The 21,101-nt window shown below is 47.9% G+C and overlaps 1 protein-coding gene across 6 annotated transcripts in view; it reads left to right on the forward strand.

Annotated features, from left to right (window-relative positions):
- The window catches only part of LOC122392828 (anoctamin-1-like), a 40,129-nt gene that overhangs the window by 283 nt on the left and 18,745 nt on the right, over positions 1 to 21,101 (forward strand). For 2 of the 6 annotated variants that reach the window (XM_043388135.1, XM_043388140.1), the window contains exons 2-18: positions 4,410 to 4,544; positions 6,837 to 6,968; positions 7,148 to 7,282; positions 10,673 to 10,842; positions 11,091 to 11,265; positions 11,551 to 11,783; positions 12,138 to 12,295; positions 12,609 to 12,742; positions 13,069 to 13,164; positions 13,545 to 13,709; positions 13,998 to 14,201; positions 15,796 to 15,893; positions 16,178 to 16,320; positions 16,579 to 16,784; positions 17,011 to 17,189; positions 17,532 to 17,637; positions 17,997 to 18,095. In XM_043388135.1, coding sequence (XP_043244070.1) covers positions 4,437 to 4,544; positions 6,837 to 6,968; positions 7,148 to 7,282; positions 10,673 to 10,842; positions 11,091 to 11,265; positions 11,551 to 11,783; positions 12,138 to 12,295; positions 12,609 to 12,742; positions 13,069 to 13,164; positions 13,545 to 13,709; positions 13,998 to 14,201; positions 15,796 to 15,893; positions 16,178 to 16,320; positions 16,579 to 16,784; positions 17,011 to 17,189; positions 17,532 to 17,637; positions 17,997 to 18,095 — 2,541 coding nt within the window. In that variant the 5' untranslated portion in view covers positions 4,410 to 4,436. Of the gene's footprint in view, positions 1 to 4,345; positions 4,581 to 6,152; positions 6,377 to 6,836; positions 6,969 to 7,147; positions 7,283 to 10,672; positions 10,843 to 11,090; positions 11,266 to 11,550; positions 11,784 to 12,137; positions 12,296 to 12,608; positions 12,743 to 13,068; positions 13,165 to 13,544; positions 13,710 to 13,997; positions 14,202 to 15,795; positions 15,894 to 16,177; positions 16,321 to 16,578; positions 16,785 to 17,010; positions 17,190 to 17,531; positions 17,638 to 17,996; positions 18,096 to 21,101 lie in introns of those variants that run through there. The other 4 variants (XM_043388137.1, XM_043388134.1, XM_043388139.1 and 1 more) reach the window with 4 other exon arrangements.

A 21,101-nucleotide genomic window follows, 5' to 3' on the forward strand; every position in this document is an offset into this window, starting at 1 on the left:
CTTTTGCTATATGCTTGAGTATTGTACTGTGCATGCCAATGTGTGTGCCCCTGGACAAGGATAACCAGTCAATTTCAATTTCCTAAGGACAGGCAGATGAAAAGGATGTCTTACGTCACTCAGCATGAACTCACTTAACCCGCGCCCCGTAGGGCTACCGGCGGACCCTACCACCCGTAGGGGGGGGGGGGCCGTTTCGGCCCCCCCTAAGATCTCGGAAAGTTACCGGCCGATTTTCAAAATTCAAACGGCGTTCGATAGCCCCACTCGGGAACTACCTTGTGACCAAATTTCATTGACCTAGGTCAAACCGATGACGTCACAGGTCAGGTCAAAGGTCAGATTTTCACCGTTCACAGGCAATTCAAGAAATGTGCTGTGAAAGCGAGTAAATTGGTAATTTATTGAAAACCATCGATGGTACATTGTTCGTCAAACACATACTTTGCTATCTGAGGTCACTGATACCAGGTCAGGTCACAGCGAGGTCAGGTCACCGGGGGTCACAATATGAATGTGTCGTGTGATACATGTTTTATGGTCCATTTTACATGACAAATGCGATTATGTGGGTTAGGCAGCCTTTGGGGCCAGCCTAGGTCACGTTTTTGTGAAGGTCAGGTCAAGGTCAGGTCAAATTAGGTCAAATTTCAAAGTTGATATTTTTGCATAAAATGGGTATCGATTCGATGCAGCTCGTCACGGGGAGTCTAATGGTGGTCTTCGTTTTGCTCTACGAGTTCTAGAATTGCCAAAAATTGAGTTTGAAAATTTGACGTCATCATTTTTGAACAGTTTTTTCGCTATAACTTGGCCAAAAAACGAGGTATCGATCTGAAATTTGGTATGTAGATAGAAGACGGTAGGCACTATCACATATATTCCGGTTTTTTCGAAACTCAAAAAACGTTTTGGATTTTTTGGCGAATATATAAAAAAAACGTTTTTTTGATTTTTGGGGGTCAAAACTCAAAAATTTCAAAAATTCGAGATGGCAGTTTTGTAGCCCTGTCAATTCTACACCTTTTATGTCTTGATCATTTTTCTGTATCTTCAAAGCTGTAGTCCTGACAGGTCTTCTTGCGAAGGTCTTTTTTCGGTCGAAAATGACAGAACATGACGTCACTCTGACGTCATTTGTGGCCAACCTATCATAGCCTCTGGAAAAATTTTTGGTCACAATGTGTAAAATTGATGCCCGGAGGGGTCCTGAAAGTTTGGTGGCGATATCTCTAGCCGTTTAGGAGATATCGACCGAAAAGGACAGGGGGGGGGGCCGTTTCGGCCCCCCCCTACGGGGCGCGGGTTAAGCCCCAGTCTGCAAAACGTGGCAGGGTTCGACGAGATCTCGTCGGGGCAGACACAGTGGGGCAGGGGCAGAAATCGGGGCAGCTTTTGAGAAGTCGGGGCACAGTACGGCGATTCCGGGGCAGACCATTTGCAGTCGGGGCGGACCGGGGCGGGGCACACGGCACCGGGAAAAAATTAATAAAGAAGCGGAGTAGTGTTGAAACGCGCGAGAAAAAGTGGGCTGCGCCACAATCGTCGCTAAAGCGCAGAAATTGTCATTTAAAACTGCTGCCATATTCAAACTTCCCTTCATCAGGGCTATGAATGTTTCACGCGCCGTGTTAGCAACCAAGGAAAGGTGCTCCCGGAGCTAACTCCTTTCTAGCCTAACCAAATCGAATCAAATCAAATCAAACCAAACCATACCTAGGCGGTGTTTCACGGGACGCTGCTACCACGCTGCTATCAAATTGCGCGAGCTGACGTCACACTTGTGGTAGTGTTGGAGCAATGGGCCTGTTGATGTTTCCATGGAAACCCAATTTGACACGTGTAAAAGCAGCGTGCTGCTATCACCGGTGAAACAGGGCCCTAGCCTAATCGAACACTCATAAATGTGCCGTATAACCCTCAGGCCTCACATAGTTGCCGTCCGGCCAAATGATACCAGTACCTACTTAAGTGGCGCCGGCCGCGAACACGCGACCGGCGACCTACAGATTACGAGACTAGCACACTCGGCTCGGCACACTTGAAACCAAGCCATCAAGCTAGCTGATCACCGCCGAGCCCGAGACAAGGTGTAATTTCAGTTTTTCAATTATGCATTGCGGGCTGGGGCATTGTTCGGGACTCGGGTAGCGCCTATCTTTGGTTGCAAATACAAAATGCGCCCCTCGCTCCAGATTGATTCGCTGTTGCCATGGCAACATGAGGCAGTTTTGCACCCTAACTGCGTCATCATCATATTTTAACCGGAGCACTAGCCACTAGCTGCTTTATCTCTAACCTTGATCAATGAGCAGATCCTTTTGTAAAAAAATTGTTTAGAGTTTCAACCGCGACCGACTTCAGCATTAGCGCGGGTGATGTATTAATATGTGTGGTTTTATGCCATATATAGGTAGTTCATTTAGGGCATAACCTAACCTGCCCCGAGTAGATGCCCCATTTGGGGCAGAAATTGGGCTGCCCGGAAGTCAACTGCCCCATTTGGGGCGGGATTCCGGCTGCCCCAAACACCTCGTCGAGCTGGCTGCCACGTTTTGCAGACTGGCTTAAGCCCTCAATCTTCGCTTTATAAAAGTGATGTTTTGCTTGTCAAGAAGCTCATCTTTTGAGAAAATCAGTACAAATTTAATGGTTCACTGTAAATCAAATCAATAGTACCTATGTATCAAGTATCAGGGAAGGTGATTTTAGAAAAAGATACAATTTTGAAACATGTCAATGTGTTCAACAACATTTTGTCTTCAGTGGTGATGCCCATGATTGACAAACTGTGCTGTTTTTTTTTTTACAGAATTAAAAGGCTTGGCATTAGCAGTCATTGTATTCATAACCTCTGGTAGGAAATTACTTCAGAGGTTGAGAAATTATAAGGCAGTTTGTCTATCAGTTGCTGAATTTATTCAATGATTTGCCTTTTTTGCCAGCACATCCCTGTCTCAACTCCCAGCAGCCCCTAGAGACTGGGACTGGCTTATAATGCACCTTTACTGTTCAGAAGAGAGGCCCATTTTGATCCAAGATTGCTTGATCAGTGATTTGCCAGTTGCTTCAACAGCATTGTGCTGAATGATATTGTGATGATGAGATTGAATTTTTTGCATTTTTAAGTCCATAAAAAATAGAACATCACAACAGAAAATGTGTGATGGAGACTGGGTAGTTGCCAGTTGGGATAGGAGAACTAGCCTTTAGTTTGGAGTGACTACCTCTCCAATCTTGCACAGTGGAGTATTGAAGGTATAAGGAGAAGGGACCAATTATTGTATGGCAGGTTAATTCATATGAAAATGGAAAAATATTGTTCAGGGTTAGTTCAACCTTTGAAAATACCAAACTAAACTCCATCCATACATTTAAACATAGTTTGTATAATGTATACTCTTCAATATTGCACCAAAATTTGACCTTTTTACTAGTTTGAGACTTTTTCAACAAGCGAGAGCTCGAATGTTCTTTGTTCAGCACCGCTGGGATGACCTTGGAGGTGACTCAGGTCCAGCACCTAGGCGCTAAGTGATGACCTGTGCGCGCATATCCTAAACGCCCCCCCCCCTCCCCATCCCACCCACCACACCGGGCCGCGGCCGCTCCGCCGTCGCTCGTTTCCTGGCATTGTGCCAAGAATAAAATCTGGCTGTCGGCACGGCGGTCGTCGGCGTGGAACTGGTATTGCCCCTCCCCTCCTCTCTGCCCATCTGCTCGTCTGAGTGATATGCTGTGCTGCAGAACTGTGGTCGGAACTGAGTGACGTGGATGGGGGGGGGGGTGACCAGGAACCGGCACCTGGCCGGCCCGGTGTGACGGGTGACAGGGCCAGTTCGTGAGGATGAACGTCGCCGAATCCCTGCTAAAATAGCAGTTGTGCGTAGTTTGTTATGGTTCGTTCATATACCATGCAGCTCGTTTTTTTCCAGTGCACTCAAGGCATTGAAATAAAAGATTTTTGGGAAAATATGATGAAATAGCGGAAGGGTTCAAATAAATGGTGCGGGCTACGGATTCATTTCCAAGATGTTAGTTGTCGGACTTTCGTCCCCGTCTTGAGTTGAGATGTTAGTTTCACAACGTTTCGGCCAGTTACTTCTCCGGCCGTCGTCAGGTGTTCTTTGGCCCTTAGAAGGACCTGGATGTTGGTGGCGTTGCGCCGTACGCGTCATACCGTTCGAAAGCTCCTGTAGTCAGCGGGAATCGAATTCGGGTTTCCCCGGTGATAGTCCACGGTTCTAACCACTCCACTATCGAGGCAGACAGATTACTCCCCTCCTCTGCCCTCTCTCCTCTCTTCCATCGTCTCCTATCTCGCCGCTGCCGCCAGTACGTGGCCAGACGTCCTCGGGATCGGGACCTGACCGCCACCGTCCCCTCTCTGACCCGCTCCGCCGCCGTAGGGGACGCCCGCCGCCTCCGACGTCGCCATGGCCTCGGGCGACGACTCGACGGCGCCCATCGCCGCCGACGAGGCCGACGATGTAGAGATGAACGACTTGGGCGCCGGCAACGGCGACTCCAGGCCGAAGCAGAAGGTAAACAAAGCCTGGAGGATGTCGCCAATGGCTGAGGCAAGTACTAGCACTAACGCCGCGCCCGCACTCCGCTCGTCTAACGGAATTATTGGAGCTCCGCAGGTGGTCAGGTGAAACGCAGAGGAGAGAGGGGACAAATTTCGCCGCGGGTTTGGAAAATTAGCGGTCAATGTGACAGCAATGTTGGTGTGTGACGGACTTCCCCAATGCGAATAGTTTGAGAACTGTCAGCCTGCCCATTCAAAACATTCGAACTTTATGTTTTTTTTTTATAATTGCCATAGCACAGCATCTGCCGTCGGTCTGGCTGAGCATCTCTTGATCTAGTGTAGAGCTAAGATTATCTACACTTTGGTGTATGTGTATCAGGCCCGTGAACTCGGTTTTGCTTCAGAATCTCTACGGAGGCTCGAGCTGGGGAAACTGGGTATAAATATGGATAAAGAGAGACACCATCAGACGCTAATTGTTGCATTTAATCGCAACACACGGAGCACCGGAAAAGGGAGACAACGTGAAGGAAACGGAAAAAGGATAGGCGAATTTCGGAACAGTAATATTTGCTCCAGTAATCATGATTGCGAGTGCCGAGTTGTCCCCATTTTCAAAATAAGGACTGGTTCGAGTGTCCAATGCATAAGACTACGTAGTGTTCAAGCGATTCCTGGATCTACTACTATATCTCCAATTTCCCTCCCCTCAGCTACCACTAGACGGGCTCAATTTCAAAACTGTTCGCATTGGCGAGGTCTTATAAATTTCTTTGGTTTCGTCCTTGCTTATTCATAGACAGCTCTGTAATACGGTATTTTTACGCGGCGCAATTTGTCCAGTTCTGTATCTGCTGGCGTTGGCTACTAACCGCGATTGTGTATTATTTTGGTTGCAGGGAGCCTGGTGGCGGCTCGCTGGTGCTTACTAACGTGTCTGTCAGATCTTGCATTGTACTTGTATGGTGTATAAAGGCTGAAACAGACTCTTTCTGCGTTCAGGAAATCGCATGCGAGAGCCTATTCAAATACATTATAATTCTTTCCGCATCAATCGCATCCGGGAGGTGCGTGCGATTGATGCGAGCGTGCTTCCATGTATTTGAATAGGCTCTCGCATGCGACTTCCTGACTGCGGAAAGAGTCTGTTTCAGGCATTACTGATGGCTGGGTGCTTGGGACGTGCCAGTCATGTATTGTTTATGCATAGCTGAGTATCCTGCCCGCCATGCCGTGAAATTTCACCGTTAAAAATGTGAACTGATGATAAATGCTAGAATCAAGTACATTTCACATGAGGGGGTTAAAGGACACCATAGGCGGTAACCCTTTTCCTGTTCATGATGATAAGCGCATGTTCAAATTTCGTTTGTTGTTTTATCGTTAAATGGCGAAATGTGTCCAGAAAGTATTCGAATCGGGTAACCGATGGCAGCCAGATGCCGGTTCATGAGCAAAACGAGCAATTTTTGGTTTACGAGTATTTTCTGGAAGTCAGTATAATATTCGCTCTTTTTTATATATGTACAATGCTTCTAGAGCCAGCACCCACACAATTCACATGATTACCCCCATGGAGAATAGGGAACGGTCTTGGCACGTGCTGCTTTAATGTTTTATCAAATCGACGAATTTTAGCGCTCGACGCGGCGTTCGTTTGCATTGTTCGCATTGTTTACGTAGACAATACCGACGCATGTAACTTACATGCACTTTCTAAATTAACGTTTATTTTTCAGTGTTATATTTCTTTTCGCGCTTTTCAAATCCTCTCGCCTTGTAAAAATGATGTTCAAATACTTTGAGCAGCATATGAACAACAGAACAAACATCGTCCAATTTGTACGTACCAAGTGGGAGACATCAACAGCTTTCATCGTACGATGTCGCTGCTTAGGGCGAGACCTATAACCGAATTTAGGACGGGTCGCAATGCGTGCATATGAACAGTCGCTTATTTATCTATGCTTACTTTCGTAAGCGGTTGATTTTTGAACGCTCGCTTCCTCGCGTAATAACCAATCGAAGTCATGTATGCTAATTTTGAGTGTATAGTCAAACCCACGCTGTGTCTAAAATGCATGAAACATCTTTACCGGTCGTTGTGACTTTGTATTTTCCAACTGCTACTTGGTTCGGTTTTATCGACGTTTGTGGCATTTTTGCTTTTTGCGTGAAAGGCACGGTGAATGTTGGAATAAACACTAATGCATGGATGCACTCAGGGCATTGAACTTTTGCCTTTGCCTGGCTCGTTGTTTCTTAGTTTTGTCAACATTTTGACATTTGGATCTTTCCTCAGTATCTTCCCGATCAGTACTTCAAGGATGGGACAAGCAAGATCGATTTTGTGCTGGTGCGCACGTGCATCAGGGAAGATAGCGATGACGGGATCGACCACGAGCTGCGGCAGAAAATCTACGAGGAAAACCTGGTGTGTTGAGGATATTTTACGCACTAATTAGCGCCAAGGAAGCTCTGTCATCCAGTTTTCTCTTGGCTTTCGCAATCCATGCCTACTTATAGCTTGAATCGTTAATGAACTACATTTTTCATGCTTTCTTTACTGTTCTTTCGCCAATTTTGCTAATTGTTTGCTCTGCTGTTAACCAGAGGAAGGAGGGCCTGCACCTGGAGGAGGAGAAGATTGACGAGAACAGTCCGCTGACGTTCGTCAAGATCCACACGCCGTGGGAGGTGCTGCAGCGATACGCAGAGATCCTCAAAGTCCGCATGCCCATGAAGGAGGTCAGTGATCCAGCTGGGCCATGTAGAGATGGCACTGACATAGAGCCGTCGACGGTCGACCGGGTCCAAGTATGTCTTGCAGGGGTTGATTGACATTGAATAGTAGAAATACTTTGGATAGATATACAATTTAGGGTGTATCGTCGAATTTTGATTTTTTTTAATCGTCTTCACTACTAAATTTTATTGGTCCCTGGCATGTTTGAAGCCGTAAGATACCAATCAAAAAAATCTGGGACGAAAACTTAGCCTGCTGCGAGCGGTTGAACGGAAGCCTGTCGGGACGGCGCCAGGCGTTGAAGTCTCCCCGTTAGTTACGCGCACACTAGCACCACGCGGCGGCTGGCGCCGTGCCGCCGCGTTCCCGGTCAGCCGTGTTTTAGCGTTCACTGACGGGTCGAGGTGATTATTCTAAGCTTTCCTAAGAAGCTTTCTGCCCTGCAGCTCATTATTGAGCAAGAATATCGCACAAACTGCATAGAACATTGACATGCAGGTTGTCGGCACATAGGAGAAGGGGATGTTTTGGTTAATGCCTCCTTTAATAGGAAGAGATTGTGGAAGAACAACACATTTCTTTTGGAAATTACTCATCCTCCTTCTTCCTACGTGCCTGCTTTAGTAATCGAACTACCCCTATTGACTCTACGTTCTTGATTCGGCTGTGGATTTTATGCATGGAATTCCGCTATATTATATTTTCTCGCTAAATGTCTCCTGAGCTATATTGAGGCGTCACGGGACAGCAATGCTCAGCACACAACCGCAGAGAAAAAGTCAATGTGGCCATGCGTTTTGTATGCCAAAATGTGTGAGCCTTGGTGTGTACCAGCAGCCGTTGTCACCATTGTAATTTTCACGACTTTATCTTTATAAGGATGCAATTTTCCACTTCCTAGTTCCCAGACTGGGTTTGGAGATATTATAGTTTTACAGAAACATTTGGGAATGTCTGTAATGTAAGTTAAAGCGAATACCGAAAGGAATCCACATATTTTCGATTTCCTGTATGCTGTATTGCTTACGTCATGCCAGACGTCATGATGGCATGGTTGCGATTGATGGTATGTCGGATGGTCAGGGTACGAACTCACGGTAAGTCAGCTTGGCCGGCAGGCATCAACAGGCACAATAGTCTTACACTGATATTGTCACCCTCAGTTATTCGTCACCATTCAGCAGCAGGCCCAGAGCTTCGGGCTTTGAACCGTAAGGTACAGGTGTAGGAGCAAGACATTGTGCCGATTCGAAGGGCTGGAAGGGCAGCATCGCGGGGGCTGGAATGCGCCTGAGTGGCTGAGACCATCCCATTGGGACGGGGGTGTTCTGGGTGCACTCAGCCGCTCATGCTGGGAAATGCATCCAATGGAGCTCTCCCCCCATCCCCCCGTTTCGAATGATTAGGGTGACCTTTAGTCTAGAACAAGGCAGGATGACTGTTGGCTGGTCCCGAGGATAGAAAGGACAGGTAATGACATCATATAATGAATCGAAGACGGCCCCGGCCCGATCCTCTGATAGAGGTTCAACACGTATCTCGTTGTGGACCATTTCCCACCGTAGTTTTTGCACCGACCTGAACGGGTTGGAAGGTAACGATGTTCAGAAACCATTAAGATCGTAATTGTATATTCGTTGTATATTCGTTCACTGAACAGGTAGGACAGGTTCAACACAGTCAAAACCTCATCCTATCATCCAATAATTATAAAGTAGTCTTCATGGAATGGAAAGGCTAACCTAACTCAACGAATATACAATTACGACCTTAATGGTTTCTGAACATCGTAATCTTCCAACCCGTTGAGGTCGGTGCAAACACCACGGTGGAGGAAAACGAAATGGTCCACAACGAGATACGTGTTGATGAGCCTCTATCAGAGGATCGGGCCGGGGCCGTCTTCGATTCATTATGTGATGTCATTACCTGTCCTTTCTATCCTCGGGACCAGCCAACCATCATCCTTCTTTGTTCCAGACTAAAGGTCAGCCTAATCATTCGAAACGGGTGGGGATGGGGTAGAGCTCCATTGGATGCATTTCCCAGCATGAGCGGCTGAGTGCACCCAGAACACCCCCGTCCCAATGGGATGGTCTCAGCCGCTCAGGCGCATTCCAGCCCCCGCGAGGCTGCCCTTCCAGCCCTTCGAATCGGCACAATGTCTTGCTCCTACACCTGTGCCTTACGGTTCAAAGCCCGAAGCTCTGGGCCTGCTGCTGAATGGTGACGAATAACTGAGGGTGACGATATCAGTGTAAGACTATTGTGCCTGTTGATGCCTGCCGGCCAAGCTGACTTACCGTGAGTTCGTACCCTGGCCATCCGGCATACCATCAATCGCAACCATGCCATCATGACGTCTGGCATTTACTAAGCAATACAGCAAACAGGAAATTCGAAAATATGTGGATTCCTTTCGGTATTAGCTTTTAACTTACATTACAGACATTCCTAAATGTTTCTGTAAAACTATATCTCCAAACCCAGTCTGGGAACTGGGAAGTGGGCAATTGCATCCTTATAAAAATAAAGTCGTGAAAATTACAATGGTGACAACGGCTGCTGGTACACGCCAAGGCTCACACATTTTGGCATACAAAACGCATGACCACAATGACTTTTTCTCTGCAGTTGTGAGCTGAGCATTGCTGTCCCGTGACGCCTCAATATAGCTCAGGGGACATTGAGCGAGAAAATATAATATAGCGGAATTCCATGCATAAAATCGACAGCCGAATCAAGAACGTAGAGTCAATAGGGGTACTTCGATTACTAAAGCAGGCACGTAGGAAGAAGGAGGATGAGTAATTTCCAAGAGAAATGTGTTGTTCTTCCACAATCTCTTCCTATTAAAGGAGGCATTAACCAAAACATCCCCTTCTCCTATGTGCCGACAACCTGCATGTCAATGTTCTATGCAGTTTGTGCGATATTCTTGCTCAATAATGAGCTGCGGGGCAGAAAGCTTCTTAGGAAAGCTTAGAATAATCACCTCGACCCGTCAGTGAACGCTAAAACACGGCTGACCGGGAACGCGGCGGCACGGCGCCAGCCGCCGCGTGGTGCTAGTGTGCGCGTAACTAACGGGGAGACTTCAACGCCTGGCGCCGTCCCGACAGGCTTCCGTTCAACCGCTCGCAGCAGGCTAGGTTTTCGTCCCAGATTTTTTTGATTGGTATCCTACGGCTTCAAACATGCCAGGGACCAATAAAATTTAGTAGTGAAGACGATTAAAAAAAATCAAAATTCGACGATACACCCTATTATACATAGTATAGCACAATCGCTGTAGGGTCAGCTCAGCTACCTGTTGCGTGTCACTTTTGGCACAAACTGATCTAGGAATCAGCGCCCCAATAAACAGTGACATGTCGTTATGGCTTCCACAGCCGGCAGGTCTCAACACGGACGAAGACTTCATCAAGAAGGTGCCCGTGATCCGGGAGATCACGGACCTGGTGGACATTGTCGACAAGGGCATGTTTGGGGTCAACCCGCGCAAGTTTCCGCCCAAGAACAAATACCTCACTGGCGTCTACAGCCGCGATCGCGAGTACTTGTGAGTTGATGAGAGGAGAAGGACAGTGGTGGTTACTTTTGATTCTTTTTGCCGTAGTTTTGTTTTAGCTGAAATTTTCGGATTTCACAAGGAAAGGGGGGTTTGCTTAGCCATTACGGACTGATCATGCTATTTTCGTTGTTATGTTGCATGTATTGCATGTTTGTATGAAGCTGTTTAAGTCGTGCAAATCAGGACAATCCGTTCGCCATTTTCTTCAATTTGACTGATGCCGCATTTTATTTCAGGTTTGATATGTCCGAGGACTTTTTCACGCCGGCTGTGCGCGCTCGCGTTGTGTCTTTCATTTTGAAACGGAAGTGGTTCGTGCATCAAACAACCACGCAGGAACCGAAGATGGACTTTGGTATCGACAAGCTTCTGGCCGATGGTACTTACATGGCCAGCTACGCTCCACATGAGGTCAGTGGTGTTGGCCGTGAAGTTATGAGGATTGGTCGCTGCTGAGCGGACGGAATTGGGTGGGGTTTGAGTGACCAGGAAACGTTTTCAAAAGATCGATGCATATCTCGTCGTTCCTGGCGCAATGGCATATTTGGTCAACGGTGCCAACGTGTTCCCCCATTAGAGTCGTTGTTATGTTGATGTCATTTCCCTACCCTCGACGGCCTTCACCACTGCCCAGTTTATCTGAAACACGTGACAGCCACCCAAAACCAATCACGTCCGTCCCGTGTTTTTCCCCAGGGTGACTTCCGTCGTCTGGGGAACGCGCGAGCGCTGCTCTATTACGAGTGGGCCAACCTGCGGAAGTTCTACCGCCACCAGCCGCTCGACTATGTGGAGGACTACTTCGGTGTCAAGATCGGCATGTACTTCGCCTGGCTGGGCTTCTACACGTACGCGCTGATCCCTCCGGCCATCGTGGGCATCATCTGCTTCCTCTACGGAGTCATCACCATCTATGACGACGTGCCCACGTGAGAATTCGGGGAAGGGGTCGGAGGGGTAATGGGGCTGCGGGTGAGGAGGGGTGCCTGTGGAGAGGGCTGTATGAGGTAGTAGTTTGAATGGCAGTACCGAAGCGTTGCGTTGCTTGCTGGTAAATGGCTGAAACCTATGACAATTTGTATGTGTTTAAATCACCTTTTTATTCCTTTATGGTCTAGTTCTTTGTATCACAGTGATTGAGCTGATCGAAATATGTTTGTTACTAACATTATGTTTAGCCTTATATAAACCTAACCTTATACTCATATATAAAATTGTGCCTAACCCCAATGTAACGTGCCCCCGCCGTGCGCCCGGAAGCAGCTCATTGGTGCCGGTTTCAGTAACGACATCTGCGCCGACGAGGGCACCTGGATGTGTCCCATCTGCGACGTATTCTGCGGCTACTGGCGGCTCAACGAGACGTGCGTCCACTCGCGGGTCACCTATCTCATCGACAACCCGTCCACGCTGTTCTTCGCCATCTTCATGTCGTTCTGGGGTAAGCGGGCCTTTTCTGATGCGTGGGGATACGCGTGGGGTTTCGGCTGACACATCGGAACATTTTGTTACGTTTATATAGCACAAATATTCAACTTTATTCCTATTTTTGTAGAACTTGTAGTCATGATTTCGCCGGCAGGCTATTATCAGCCTATTTTGTTGTGTGGAATAATGGGATTCCTTGATGTAATGTAACCGGCAATAGTCCCTGATAGGTAGCGTCCTTTGCTTTTTTTCTTGTCCCCGAAATTTCTCCCCGCCCGTATCGGCCGGTCCCCTCTAACTCATCCCACGTACCCCGATTACCACAGCGGCGCTGTTTCTCGAGTTCTGGAAGCGCTACTCGGCTGAGATTACCCACCGCTGGGACCTGACTGGGTTCGACGTCAAAGAGGAACACCCCCGGCCCGAGTACCTCACCAAGCTGAAGGATCTGAAACAAGAGGTGAGTAATGACGACAACGTGACGTCAGGGTGACATGAGGAGTTCTGGAATTGAACAACAGATTGGGTTGTAGAAAATGGGTCTGTCTGACTGTAACAGCTTAGTACAATTATATCGCCCTATGTGTGTACATGTTTTGGAATTTCATATTCGACCATGATCACAGTCTCAGATATTCGCGGTTGGGAATCTTGATTTACATGGAGATATGCAGGTATCGTAGTATGCATGAGTCAGAATATCTGAGGTACACTTCCGGAAGATCAGCTCAGTTGGCTGCCTCCGCTATGCTTGGCAGCACCTGAAGGCATTTTCTTTGTTTTTAGGTGAACGTGGTGACCAAGCAGCTGGAGCCGCACGTCAGTTTCTGGAAGATGCGCTTCCCTCGGATCATGATCAGCGTGTCAGTCATCCTCCTGCTGGTAGGTCATCTGTGGGAATCCTGTCGGGTTGGTGAGAGTTATATCACAGGGTGGTCATGGACAATCATGTGGAAACTAGAATTTATATTTATTGTTTCAGGTATACTCTTCTCAGCTTCTAAAGGTCTTGTCATTGTCTTTTTTTATGTGATATTTTTTATTGGTCATTGTCTTAAAGTCTTGTCATTGTCTGTCAAACATCCCTGGATATAACTCAAATTGAGGTGCACTTGATGGGCTCCAGCTAGCAATTTTTGTTGTCCCATATAATCAGAGCTCTCAGCTCAGGAATTATCAGTATGTGTTTACAAATGAATGATGAATCCGGTTGAGCATCATTCAGCCTCCACTGTTCACCGCTGTCCCGCACTCACCCGTAGATCACGGTCGCCATCGCCATTATCGTGGGCGTGGTGCTGTACCGTCTGTCGGTGCTGGCCTCGCTGGCCTACTTCAAGGACGACTACGTCAGCAGCTACGCCATGCTCTTCACCAACGCCACGGCGGCTACCATCAACCTGGTCATCGTGCTGCTGCTCAACCAGGTCAGATTAATGAGACGGCCTGAGTGTCACTTGACGCTAGAGCTGGGACGAAAAGTTCTGCCGTACGTTTAGCATGAATGAGAAAGGCATCTCTGATAAACAACATTCTCATATCATCCCTGCTAGTGCTGCAGCTGCTCCAAGTTCTATTCATTCGTCTGTTCATCCATACCCCATGTTTTGAAAACTTATCTGTCATCAGTGCTTGGTAACGAGTCGTCCTGGAGCTGTCGATTCTCTGACCTTTACCTGAACTACACTGCTGACCTTGCCCTTACCTTACCACAGGTGTATGACCGACTGGCCGAGTACTTAACGGACCTGGAGCTGCCGAGGACGCAGTCGGAGTACGACGACAGCCTCACGCTCAAGATCTACCTGCTGCAGTTCATCAACTACTACGCCTCCATCTTCTACATCGCCTTCTTCAAGGGCAGGTTCCACGGCTACCCGGGAGACTACAACCGGATCGCCGGCTTCAGACAGGAGGAGGTGAGCTTTGTGGTGCTGGGTTGCGGTTTTGGCGTGATAAGCGCGCGTTCGGGTAAAAGGGGATACGTAAGGCACCGGTGGAGGGGGATGGATGACGTAGAATAAATGCTTCCACATGCTGAAGTGGGTTGGTTTGTTTCCAGGATATCAGAATCGTAGTGGTTTTACATTCCATTTTATTTTTAAGCGGATTGGCTTGGGCTCGTCGAACAATGTTTGCATCTAATCTTGGTTCTTAGGGACTGGTTACTGATTGTGCTGTTTTCGATGCCATTGGTTTAAAGGTATCAGTTTCCGCCTTGGCTCGGTACCTAGGTACTTCAAGTAACTGCTTCATGTACAGGGTGTCCCCAAAAAATGTACCTCATTTAAAATTAAGATATCTCAGTGTCTGAGCATACAATGATCCTAAATTTGGTACCATATGAAAGCTCATTCCATAGCATTTTGTTTGATATAAACTATTTTACTGTACGTTACGTGACAGTCGAGTGATAACGAAAGAGCAAAACCCTTGCAATTTCGCACTTGAATTACTGCCACAAGTCTTTCTAAATTGTGTCTCATGTCAACTGAAGACATCTCAGAAAATACGCTCGTGATGATAGCTATCATGTATTTCATTAAAGCTAATTTCATGGCAATTAATGCTCCACATCTTTAATTTTGCCCAATGGGGCAACTGAGCAAGGAGGAAAGGATTCAAGTTGCAAAATCCTACCCCCAAACCGGCTCTGTGGTGCAAACACAGCGGAAATTAAAGGACCACTTCAAAACAAACAAAAAAGCTCGTCCCACAAGTGTGCAAAAAATGTGTGAACACCATCGTCCATCAGCCTCCAATGGCTACAGCAGGACGGGGCTCCTCCACACACTTCCGAGATCAACGATGGTCTGGCTCAACGAGCGCATGGGTGATCGGATCATATCCCAGCGTGCCAACGTTAGCTGGCCGCCACACTTCCCAGACCTATCGCCTCTTGACTTTTATCTGTAGGGGTTCCTCAAGAGTGTGGTACACGCAAAGAATCCTCAAACTCTGGACCAGCTGAGGAACTCGACCCGGACATGCATCCGGAAAAACCCGTTTGAAAAATGTGCCCGCGTAGCCCAAGAGTCCCAAAGACGCTCCGCCATGTGTGCCGCGAGCAAAAGGGAGGGCACTTCGAGCGTTAGCACGGCTGAACCTTTAACTGGGATGTGATGCGATGTGTGTTTGTTATGTTAGCAATGCATGAATGAAACCTAGTTTCAATATTTCTAATTGTTTTCTTCTGAGTTGCTGAAAATATCGGCAAAACAATTGAAAGCTTTTTCCCAGAAACACCTGTGGAAATAGTTGAAGAGCGAAATTGCAGGGGTTTTGCGCTTCCGTTATCACTCGGCTGTCTCGTAACGTACACTGAACTAGTTTATATCAAACAAAATGTTATGGAATGAGCTTTCATATGGCACCAAATTTAGGATCATTATATGCTCAGACACTGAGATATCTTCATTTCAAATGAGGTACATTTTTTGGGACACCCTGTATTTAGTCGTGTGCAGCTATAATTCCCTCTGCGTGACCCTGACGTGATGCTTGTGCTTGCAGTGCGGCCCGGGCGGTTGTCTTCTGGAGCTCACCATGCAGCTGGGCATCATCATGGTGGGCAAGCAGGCGCTGCTCACCGTCTGGGAGATGGTACTGCCGTAAGTCGACACGATCGGGATGGTGACCGGCTGGTGGATGGCCGGGTCGATGACTCGAGCTTCAGTTGACGTCTCGGTTCTTGCTCTTCATCGTTTTGTTTATGTTTATCGTATTATCCGTTCCACAAGCCAACAAACTTTTTTGCTGTTCACGTTTCGCGGGAACTAATTACTGTGTTCTTATCAAAAGCGTAACATCTTGTACTTAACTAAAGTTAACGTCCTTGTAACCGTTTTCCAGTAGCTCCGACCCGTTAAACCCCTGTCCCCTGCCATGTCACCAGGAAGCTGTTCACCTGGCTGGGCGACCTCGGTAAGATGCTGACACAGAGTAAGGACGAGGAGCGGGTCCTGCCGCAGTGGGCGGCCGACTTTAAACTGCTCGACTGGGGACCGCAGAGCCTCTTCTGGGAGTACCTCGAAATGGGTGAGATACGCTTTATCGACGGGTTCACATAATGTAAGCGAATGCTATATTTTGCGTGAAGTCTTAATCATTTCTGGTTTGGCTTAGTTTCCTTTTGATAATAGTCAGTACCTAACTTGTGTGATGCCTGGTGCTAAACGCAGATGTCTTTGCTCACAATGTGACTTTGAAATTGTTAGTTACATAATTGACATTTTATTTATTTCACATCATCGGGACACGCCGTCCCTGACTCATCCCCATGTTCCACCATCGCAGTGATCCAGTTCGGCTTCGTCACCATCTTCGTGGCGTCGTTCCCGCTGGCTCCGCTGTTCGCCATCATCAACAACGTGCTGGAGATGCGGCTGGACGCCCGCAAGCTGCTCGTCTTCTACCGGCGACCGGTCGGACAGCGAGTGAGGGATATCGGCATCTGGTACCGCATCCTTAACACCATAGGGAAGCTGGCCGTACTCAGTAATGTGAGTACAGAACTGGAGGGGAGCGGGGTGGAGTAGATACATGCAAGAGGTGCAACTGAGTCCTTTGAATCAAACCCATGACTCCCTAATATTCAGCTCCTTGATAATGTGTGGGACTATGGCGTTTAGAGGTGTCGGCGTGAATTGATACGCAGGATGCTATGACTAGCCTGAAGTTATGAAGTGGTTCCATGCAGCTTACATACCGCCTCTCCTTCTCCGCTAGGCGTGCATCATTGGCTTTACGTCCAACTTCATTCCGCGCCTGGTGTACTCGATGCGTGTCAGCGAGGACGGCACGCTGAAGGGCTACATGAACCATAGTCTGTCCGTGTTTCGGGTGGCTGACTTCCCCGAAAAGTACCGGCCCGTCGTCGATAACGATACCAACATTGAGACGTGCAGGTGAGGCAGACAGTCGAGAGGAGGCAGTACCAGTGGAGTAGTTACAGTTGGTATCAATGGGCTTTGTATGGCTGAAGAGGCGTTATTGATCAGTGAATATGTATAACGGTTAATTACCTGATAAGCTGAGATCATACAGGTCATAAATGTTTCGTGATTTCAGATCTTATGCTCGTTGATTGGAATACTTTATCCCAATAATTCACAAGATGTTGGTAAACGTTCTTTCCAGTGTTACTTACGCGGACTGAATACATTTCTTGCGCGCTAACAGCAATTCTTGGCTGGGCACGCCGGTTTTCCTTTGCCTGACTCGGCGGCGATGGTGCCACCTCTCTCCAGGTACATTGACTACCGGCTGGGGCCGGACGCCGAGGACAAATACGCCCCAGATGTCCTCTACTGGCACGTACTGGCCGCGCGGCTCATCTTTGTACTCATCTTCGAGGTCAGTCTCTGGTCTGCAACGGGGGTGGGGCTGAAAGCGAGAGTTTGGGCGTAAAGATCAGTGGTTTCGTAATATGATAGACAGAAACTTTTTAAGTCATGTATTGGGTCAGCCGCCAACGCCGTGAAATTTGTGCCACAATCTTGTTCGTTGATAGCGACAATAAGGCCGGCACCTTATAACCAACCTGCTGGAATATTTTATCTGTACTCCTACTTACTCAGCTGCAGCAACTGTCAGTGCATTCTGTTTACAAAGCCGCCAGCAATCATTACTCGCTGTCTGTCCCCGAGCTCCCCTCACTCCACTCCGACGCTCACCAACTGACACATACCGCTCGGCGCCGTCTCCACCCTCAGAACGTGGTGTACGTGGTGATGCAGCTCATCTGCTGGATCACACCGGACGTGCCCAGGAAACTGAAGGAGCGCATACAACAGGAGAACTATCTCGTACAGGTACGCACCGCGGGTGGGGTTGTTGTTGTTGTTGTTCCCCCTGGGACCTCCTTACGGAGGACCATAGCCGAGAGGCTCCCTATGGCGAAGGTAGCCGGCCTCCAAGGCAGCCACCAGGTCGGCGTCCCGCAGCCGCGACGGGTCGACGTAAATGCTGCCAGTTAGCCGCAGGCGGGCGCCAGCGAGGGCCGGGCAGCGGAGCAAGACGTGCTCCGGCACGTCCGCCTCCTCCCGGCACACGGCGCAGAGCGCCGCGGGGCACCGCTTATCGGGGCACTGCAGGCATGCCACGGAGGGGTGGCGGCCGATCCGGTGCAGGTATTGGAGCGAGCGGCCCCAGTGGCCCGCCCTCAACTGGTGCACCGAGATGGCGGCCTCTCGGTCCTCTCCGGGGATGGGGAGCGGCAGGGTGCTCCCGAAGATAGTCTTAAAGAAGGAGTCGGGCCAGTTTTCGCGCCACTGACGTGTGGCCGTCCGATGAACTGCCCGTGTCAGGGACCGAGCGTCCGAGGGCACGGCGTCCTGGGGCAGGGTGGCCGCTTGTTTGGCCAGGTCGTCAGCGCGCTCGTTCTCCGCCAGCCCGCAGTGAGCAGGGACCCACTGCAGGGTCACCTGCCGGCGTTCGGCAATGTCCAGCAGCGTCCTCCAGATCGCCGCGCCGATAGTGGTGGGTCGGACGGATGGATGGACGGGCATTCAGAAGTATTGTCCAATTAGCGTAGGCTTCGTCTACTTGGTCTGCAAACGTTTTATGGTCACCGGCCAAGGCTGGTACTGTGTGTTGTGATAGCTTGCAGGCTTATATATTGTATTCACGTAGGGTTTCACGATCCGAAACGGGTGGCACGGGCTTCGCAAAACCGAGTCAAGTATCTCTCAAAGTTACAAGATCATGACGGCACCGTAAAAAATGAGCGTGGTTTTACTAGCGTTCTGCTCCTGATTTCTTTAAATGGCCAATACAGCGCCCGGTGAGACACACTTGTTTCTTTTCTGGCTATGATCATTTGGTTTGCCGTCCGACCATTGTGTGATGGTATTGGCTATAACTTTTCAGAGAGCTTTGTAGCCGGCTGCCGAACGATTTATTGTTTCGGCCTCCTTCTGACGCACTATAAATGAAATTTGTTGTTGTCTTAAAGGGAGATTATGACCTTTTTCCACAAAATCTGAGTTAGGACCATTTTCTGACAAAACACAACAAGTTATAATGTAAATTAAAACCATTTTGCTCAATTCGGTACCTTGCCGCAAATATCTCAACTTGAAGTCACGTTAGCGGGGAGCGCTGAAAATGACCGTTGAATAAGTACTTACATCACTTTTTGGTACTTGCATGTAATTTTGTAAAATGAGCGTATTCATTACATTTGATCTTCATCACATCTAGTTAGTTAATGGTCGTCTATAGTGCCTTCAAAAGATATTCATGGTTTGGGGGTGGTTTATGTCTAAATTTACGCAACTATTTTTCCTGTTCATCATCTGTCGCCATATGCTGCTATTTTAGTAGCAACGACTCAATTTTGAATCGGTCCCGCCGACTGCACAATCAGGGTTGTATACGACTCAATCAATAGCAATCAATTCAATCACGACAAATTTGGGAAACCAATCAAATCAATCAAGTCAGAGCAGTTTTCGGGAATTGATTCAATCGACTCAAACGCGACAATGAAAGGAATCAATCAACTCAATCAAACGACTCAAACCAAGATATACATTAGGTTTTTTGCCCCACCAACTTGGAAAAGTATCCATAGCAGTCTGGTGTACCTACCTACCTACCTACCTACAGAAGAAACAAAAATATTGTCATTTAAAATTATAAATTGCCATGCCATTCAAAGTTTCTATGTAATAAGGAAGGATACCTAGTGATGGACAGGTGGATCATGATATTGAGGTTCAATGGGTAGAATTGGAGCAGAAGTTTCATTTAATGGGTGCAAAATAACACAGTAGTTGACTTCAACAAACGCGGCCTTAACCCAAATCACCACCTTTCACCTAAAAGTTGTCAATTTAATTTTGGCCATATTCCAGCTAAGTCATCAGGCCATCTACCCCATGTAAAGCCCCCGTCTGTCTCTTATGTGAGTTATGCGGAGCTCTTCTGAATTGAACCCTGAACATAATGAACCTAGCTAGGTTACATGCCACACTGACACCATATTGATATGAAAGTGTTGAAAATGTGCTATAAATTTGACAACTTCATTAGGTATGCTTTAGGAAGACAGCAGGAAAACAGGTAGGTACCTACTTACCTGCCTAGATGTGTCACTGGCTACCAACAGTATACCAACGAAGGTAGATAGGTTATATGTGAAGAATTCAAAACATTTTATTGCAATACAATTTGAAACTGTTAGGACTGGGGGATAGGGATGAGCATTAAAAATATATTTTGATTTAAAAGGAAATGGAAAGGACAGGGACTCTGGAACCACAGGATAAGTTAAGGACAAAGGAAGAAGAACAAGGAAAATTAAATGCCGTTGGTGCGACTGCGAAAAAACAAAGAAAACGTTTTGCCAAGAAGTATGCTAAGCTTTTATAAATTCTTATTCTACGTCTTTTGATTTTTTGGTAAGATGACGTCATTGATTATCATGTAGTATGGTAGATCATCATAAAATAAATCAGTTGTACACTCACCTACTAAGTGATGTTCGCCCCCCGACGGCCCAGCGTTTGACTGGAGCGGTAGACTGCGCCGTCTCACACCCAGGCTCAGCGGCACAGCACATCCCTCTGGCCTCAACGGTAGACTGTGCCGCCTCACACCCAGGCTCAGCGGCACAGTATATCTCTCTGGCCTCACACTCGCTACAGACGCGTTTGACCGGGTCAGGGACGCGCCGCGCTGGTTGCCTTATCGCTCACAGTCACATATCTGTGGCTAGGGGGCCTGCTGCGAATCGCTGGTCTTTCTGTGTCGACTCGAATATGATGCTTGTAAGTAGTCACGATCGCATTTAGCTCAGTGAGATTAGTTATAGC

Source organism: Amphibalanus amphitrite, unplaced genomic scaffold (genome assembly GCF_019059575.1).
Source record: "Amphibalanus amphitrite isolate SeventyFive unplaced genomic scaffold, NRLGWU_Aamphi_draft 000502F_arrow, whole genome shotgun sequence".
NCBI classification, from domain to species: Eukaryota; Metazoa; Arthropoda; class Thecostraca; order Balanomorpha; family Balanidae; genus Amphibalanus; species Amphibalanus amphitrite.